This window comes from Nyctibius grandis, chromosome 30, assembly GCF_013368605.1.
Source record: "Nyctibius grandis isolate bNycGra1 chromosome 30, bNycGra1.pri, whole genome shotgun sequence".
Classification (NCBI taxonomy): Eukaryota; Metazoa; Chordata; class Aves; order Nyctibiiformes; family Nyctibiidae; genus Nyctibius; species Nyctibius grandis.
Window position 1 is genome coordinate 545,497 of NC_090687.1, and position 6,925 is coordinate 552,421.

At 47.4% G+C, this 6,925-nt stretch overlaps 1 protein-coding gene across 4 annotated transcripts in view; it reads left to right on the plus strand.

Annotated features, from left to right (window-relative positions):
• The window catches only part of IFT140 (intraflagellar transport 140), a 101,192-nt gene that overhangs the window by 93,817 nt on the left and 450 nt on the right, over positions 1-6,925 (plus strand). For all 4 annotated transcript variants that reach the window (XM_068420061.1, XM_068420060.1, XM_068420062.1 and 1 more), the window contains 9 exons: positions 141-236; positions 604-736; positions 828-971; positions 1,381-1,509; positions 1,743-1,925; positions 3,109-3,315; positions 3,536-3,748; positions 3,825-3,991; positions 4,345-4,486. In XM_068420061.1, coding sequence (XP_068276162.1) covers positions 141-236; positions 604-736; positions 828-971; positions 1,381-1,509; positions 1,743-1,925; positions 3,109-3,315; positions 3,536-3,748; positions 3,825-3,991; positions 4,345-4,486 — 1,414 coding nt within the window. The remainder of the gene's footprint in view (positions 1-140; positions 237-603; positions 737-827; positions 972-1,380; positions 1,510-1,742; positions 1,926-3,108; positions 3,316-3,535; positions 3,749-3,824; positions 3,992-4,344; positions 4,487-6,925) is intronic.

A 6,925-nucleotide genomic window follows, 5' to 3' on the forward strand; every position in this document is an offset into this window, starting at 1 on the left:
GGTCCTACAGTGAATGTAATAATACAAATGAAGTGATGTTGTCACTCTATAGCTGTCAAACAACATTAAATGGATTTTTTTACACAGGAAGAGAGCTAATAAGAAGGTAGTAATTTCACATCTGTTGTTCTTCTCTACAGCTACGAGAAGTCGGACACGCACAGGTTTGAGGTACCCCGAATGCTCTCTGAAGATTTACAAGCCCTGGAGAACTACGTCAACAAGATGAAAGACAAGTCAGTGCTATGCTCGTTCCTTCTCCTGAACGGGACTTTCAGGTCTGAAATACAACTTGTGAAGAGAGCAGGGAAGGAGGAGCACGACTGCTCTCAGCTGCAAGTTCGACCCCTGCCTTATCCCTTGTGATACTCCCACAGCTTTTCAGGATTATGCTACATATCTTGCTCAAGAACTGCCACGTTAGATGTCTAGGCTGAACTCCCTTATAGTGCAGACCTTTGAATGTCAGCCTTGAACTGGGGGTAAAGCCTTGTCTACATTCTAAAAAAAAATCTATCTAGTCTTGAGTTCAAGATCTCCAGGAGTGAAAAATGCAATCTCTGGCAATTCTTGTTACTGCAATTAATATTGTTGCTTTTCTAGGAGCCTGTGGAAGTGGTGGGCACAGTATCTGGAGAGCCAGTCAGATTTGGAGTTGGCACTAAAATACTACACACTGGCTCAGGATTATTTTTCCCTAGTCCGTGTCCACTGCTTTCAGGGCAATGTTCAGAAGGTAAGGCAGCTTGCTCCCAACTGCTTCCAGAGAGTTCTCCTTCCTGGGATGAGTATGGGCACAAAGTAAAGCTGTATGATTTCCTTTTCAGGCTGCTGAAATAGCAAATGAATCGGGGAACTGGGCAGCATCGTATCACTTGGCCCGCCAGTATGAGAGTCAGGATGAGATCAAGCAGGCTGTACATTTCTACACCAGGGCCCAGGCATTTAACAACGCCATCCGCTTGTGTAAGGTACGTGAAGAGGCACAGTTACGTCCAAAAGCAAAGCAGGATTCTATCCTTAGGCAGCACACAGCATGAAAGTGGTACAAGTTGTTTGTGCCTGTTCTTTCTTGGGAGACGCTGCTTGTTCATATACAGCCCACTATGGAGATGCTCCTGGTTTCTGCCTGCATCTTCTACAAAAGATGCACCAATAAAGGCTTGGTTGTACAGGATACTATTTTCTTGTACAGCTCAACAGAAAACTGCCTGAAACAGATCATCATCATTGCAGCTCAGCCTTGGGTTGGTGTAGGATTTACACAGAAGGGGGTTGATGGGCTGCTAGGTGACGGTATAAAGCTGTAGGCCTGGCAGAAGCCAGAATGATGAAATCTGTTTGCTTCATACCTAGAGCCAAATGTTTGCTTTTGAACAGGAGAACAATTTAGATGATCAGCTGATGAACCTGGCTCTTCTGAGCTCCCCGGAAGACATGATAGAGGCAGCTTGCTATTATGAGGAAAAGGGGGAGCAAATGGACAGAGCTGTCATGTTATACCACAAGGTAAATGTCTTTTTTAGTAAAAAAAATACCTAGTAAAAAAAATACCAAACTCTGAACTGAAGCGGTTCCTACAGCGGAGGAACATTAACTCAACTGTAGTTTTTACTATATGTACCGTTTATTAGTCATTTCTTCCTGGTGGGTGATGCTTTATTAATCCACTCTAGGGTGTCTTGTAAACTGATCCTGCAGTGCTTATTCTGGTCTGTAAAGACTCATTTGTAATTTCGCAGGCAGGACATTTCTCCAAAGCACTGGAGCTAGCCTTTGCCACGGAGCAGTTTGGGGCCCTCCAGCTAATTGCTGAAGACCTGGATGAGAAATCAGACCCAGCTCTGCTCGCCCGCTGCTCAGATTTTTTTATTGAGCACGCTCAGTACGAGAAGGCGATGGAGCTGCTGCTGACAGCCAAGAAGGTAAGCGCTGGCTCCTCTGGTCCCTCCACACACGGGTAAAGAGGAGCACGAGGTGCGTACGTGCATGCACATACTTTTATCTTTGCTGGTGAACAGATACGCAGAGACATGTGCAAGGTTTAAAGTTTCCTGTTGTGCCAGTGACTCGGGGGGTGGCAGCCCACTGGCTCCACTCTAAAGTGGAGCCAGGAAAAGATTCCTGACTTTTTATCTTATTTCTGCCTTAAAACCTGCAGATTTTGCACTCTTGGGAAAAGAAAAACTCCTACTCTCTAAACTAACATGTTTGGAGACAGGGAAATTATAACATCATCAGTCAAAAAACCCCAGCGCTGTCCCTCTTGTCACACCACCAGTGTAGTTCAGGTGCTTAATTTCGCACCTAAACTTTTACACACTTCTGCCTTGCCCTCGTTGTGCTGGCACCTCAGCCTTATCAAAACGCTGGGTACCACAGCAGTCCTGTACCCACTCCTCTTTAATGAGCTCCTACGTCTGACTTTCTTCCATGTTTTGCAAGGTTGCCCCTTTTCTGGGCTAAAAGCTGTTGTATATTCTACTCATAATTCGTTCCTACATGGGAAGTAGCAAAATGTGTAACAAAATCCTTCAAATGCCTGTATTTATTTTATTTGTATTTGTATATTGGAAGGGGCTGCCCAGGGAGGTGGTGGAGTCGCCATCTCTGGAGGGGTTTAAGAAAAGACTGGACATGGCACTTAGTGCCATGGTCTAGTTGACATGGTGGTGTCAGGGCAACGGTTGGACTCGATGAGCCCAGGGGTTTCTTCCAACCTGATTGACTCTGTGATTCTGCTGAAAACCTTAATATAATCAATCATGCCTAATAAATCTGACTTGTATGTCTCTGAGAATGTCACATTCAAAGAGATTAAATGGATGAATCTTTAGTGCCACAGTGGTGCCCTCTGAGAAAAACGGGTGAGAAACGATGGGCTTCATGGAAGAACAAATGCGTTCTTGGCGAACAAAATGAGTCAGCATGTACTTGACCAGGAGCTGATGTCGGGATGCTTAACTACACAACAGCGTTGTAGATGGAGCATCCACAGCTCCTAGCATTTGTGCCTTCATATAGCTCATTTCTGTAGGTTACACCACAAGCAACGTGAAGTATCACTACAGCGTTTGCAACGTCTCCTTGCTTTCTCACTTCCATTAGTACCATGAAGCTCTGCAACTTTGCCTGAAGCAGAACCTGACCATCACAGAGGAGATGGCTGAGAAGATGACGGTCTCTAAGGACTCCAAGGACCTCTCTGAGGAGTCCCGGAGAGAGCTGTTGGAGCAAATTGCCGATTGCTGCATGAGACAAGGCAATTACCACATGGCAACCAAGAAATACACGCAAGCAGGAAACAAGTTAAAGGTCAGTCTGGATAGGTAGAAAAAAAGCTGAAGAGGCTGAGCCTGTTACCTTTCTAAGACATCTCCAAACAAGGGTGTTTGGAGAAGTAACTCTTGGAACAGTCTTCATACAGTAGACTATCCAGATGAGGCTTCCTACCCATCTTAGCATAGCTTGTGTTCTTGCACTCACAATGATAATTTTTCCCCCTCTTCCCCTGTGCCCCCTTTTCCTTTGCTAGGCTATGAGGGCACTGCTGAAATCTGGAGATACTGAGAAAATTGTCTTCTTCGCGGGAGTTTCCAGACAGAGAGAGATTTATATCATGGCAGCCAACTATCTACAGTCACTGGATTGGCGTAAGGACCCCGAGATTATGAAGAACATCATTAGCTTCTATACCAAAGGAAGGGCCCTTGACCTTTTGGCAGGTTTCTATGATGCATGTGCTCAGGTACGTCCCCCTCCTGTGACTGCTCAAGGTTTGTAAGCTCTGGAGCAAGATGTTCATCTCATTTCTCCTCTTGCAGGTAGAAATTGATGAGTACCAGAACTATGAAAAAGCCCAAGGAGCACTGACAGAAGCCTGTAAGTGCCTTGCAAAAGCAAAGGCTAGAAGCCCTGTGGAACAGGAGAGCAAACTGGCACAGCTGCAAAGCAAGCTGACCCTCATTAAGCGCTTCACCCACGCTCGGAGGTGAGCTGCAGTAGTCAGAGCATGTAAACGAATGACAGAAATATCGTACAAGAAGAAAAGTTTTACGAGTACCTACAGTTTCATAAATAATTTGCAGATTCACTTCGGAAAGCTGCTGGTACATTTTTCTAGCAGGGAAAAAATTATGTGATTTATTTTTTTTTTTTCAAAAGCACTATTGACATGAAAGCTGAAAAGGTGACCTGAAATGTGGGCAAGAGCGAGGAGAGCACAGCTCTGTCTGAAAGGCAATAATGAAACTAACACAGTAAAAATATCTTCCCTGTTCTTCACGTGACAAGCTGAATGCTCTTCCCCAGACTGTTAGCAGTTTCCTTTTGCTCTTCTACTAGAGTTTACTCTGAAGATCCCCAAGAAGCAGTCAAACAGTGTGAACTTCTTCTAGCTGAACAAGATGTGGACAATGCCATCCGTCACGGTGATCTCTTGGGATTTCTGGTTGAATATTATGTACGAGTGGAGGAATTCCATATGGTAAGTTAATTCTTAATTCTTCCAATCTGCAGAGCCTGTATTTTATAGACGCCAGTGCAGCTTGGTATAGCACGGTTCTCTCATACAGGAAGACATTCCATAGTAGAGACGCCTTTACATGCGCTAAACTGCTCAGCAGGGTGTGGTAGACCTCCGTAACGATATCCATATTAATACATTTTTCATTTGATGGGGCTGAAGAGAAAAAAGAAATAGTGGTGGATTCTGAACCATTCCCAGTTACTAGAGAAGACCAGAAGGGGCTGTCTGGGTGCATGTCTCAGACATTACACTGGACTTCATTTCCTACCTGGCCAAAGAAGAACAGAAAATAGTAAAATTGCACCCATTTGAGGAAATGGTGAGTCACTTCTTCAGGGCAGAAGTGCCACACACCCCAGTGTTTGGGCTAAACAGGAACCTGCCGCTATTCTGAAATATATGGATGCCGAGTGCTCGTTACTCCGGCTGTGCTGATTAATCTTATTTTTAGTGTGCTTCAGCTATCAGGAGAATGTAACACCAGCCTTTGAGACTCCTTATTTTCTAAGCTGAAGAAGATAGAACTTACACAAGTCACTATGAAAGGTCATCAAGGCTGAGGTGCTTAATGCCATCTTTGCCTCAGTCTTTAACGATAAGACCAGTTGTTCTCAGGGTACCCAGCCCCCTGAGCTGGAGGACAGGGATGGGGAGCAGAATGAAGCCCCCATAATCCAAGGGGAAATAGTTAGTGACTTGCTACAGCACTTGGACAAACACAGGTCTATGGGGCTGGATGGGTTCCACCCAAGGGTACTGAGGGACCTGGCGGAAGTCCTCACCGAGCCACTTTCCATCATTTACCAGCAGTCCTGGCTAACCAGGGAGGTGCCAGGTGACTGGGTCAGCAAATGTGACACCCATCTACAAGAAAGGCTGGAAGGATGATCCAGGGAACTACAGGCCTGTCAGCCTGACGTCGGTGCCAGGGAAGGTTATGGAGCAGATCATCTCAAGTGCCATCATACGGCACGTACAGGACAACGAGGCAATCAGGCCAAGTCAGCATGGGTTTATGAAAGGCGGGTCCTGCTTGATTAACCTGATCTCCTTCTATCATAAGGTGACCTGCTTACTGGATGAGGGAAAGGCTGTGGATGGTGTCTACCTGGACTTTAATAAAGCCTTTAACACCATTTCCCACAACCTTCTCCTGGAGAAACTGGCTGCTCATGGCTTGGATGGGTGTACGCTTCACTGGGTAAAAAAGTGGTTGGATGGCCAGGCCCAGAGTTGTGGTGACTGGAGTTAAATCCAGTGGGCGGCCAGTCACAAGTGGTGTTCCCCAGGGCTCAGTATTGGGGCCAGTTCTGTCTAATATCTTTATTAAATGAGGGGATGGAGTGCACCCTCAGTAAGTTTGCAGATGACACCAAGCTGGGTGGAAGTGTTGATCTGCTGGAGGGCAGGAGGCTCTGCAGAGGGGTCTGGACAGGCTGGATCAATGGGCTGAGGCCACTGCGTGAGGTTCAACAAGGCCAAGTGTCGGGTCCTGCACCTGGGGCACAACAACCCCACACACCGCTACAGGCTGGGGAAAGAGTGGCTGGAAAGTGCCTGGTGGGAAAGGACCTGGGGGTGTTCGTCAATGGCGGCTGGATATGAGCCAGCAGTGTGCCCAGGTGGCCAAGAAGGCCACCAGCATCCTGGCTTGGATCAGCACTAGTGTGGCCAGCAGGACTAGAGCAGGGATCGTCCCCCTGTACTCGGCACTGGTGAGGTCGCACCTCGAATCCTGGGTGCAGTTTTGGGCCCCTCACTATGAGAAAGACCTTGAGGTGCTGGAGCGAGTCCAGAGAAGGGCAACGGAGCTGGTGAAGGGTCTGGAGCACAAGTGTGATGAGGAGCGGCTGAGGGACCTGGGGGTGTTTAGTCTGGAGAAAAGGAGGCTGAGGGGAGACCTTCTTGCTCCCTAGAACTGCCTGAAAGGAGGGTGTAGCGAGGGGGGCGTCAGTCTCTTCTCCCAGGTAACAAGTGATAGGACAAGAGGAAACGGCCTCAAGTTGCCCCAGGGGAGGTTTAGATTGGAGATCAGGAACAATTTCTTCCCCAAAAGGGCTGTCAAGCACTGGAACAGGCTGCCCAGGGCAGTGGTGGAGTCCCCATCCCTGGAGGGATTTAAAAGCCGTGTAGATGTGGTGCTGAGGGACATGGGTTAGTGGTGGCCTTGGCAGTGCTGGGCTAACGGTTGGACTCGATGAGCTCAAAGGTCTTTGCCAACGTAAATGATTCTGTGTTAGCAAAGGCTACAACCCCTGCCTGTGTTAGCATCCTTCAACTCTGAGCTCCTGTCGAGAGCTCACCACACACTAAGGGTGGGTGCTTTTCACCATTGTGCTGGGACTCGTACAGCAGTACCCCCCCCCCCCCAACAGTGATCTCTGTGTGTCACTTCAG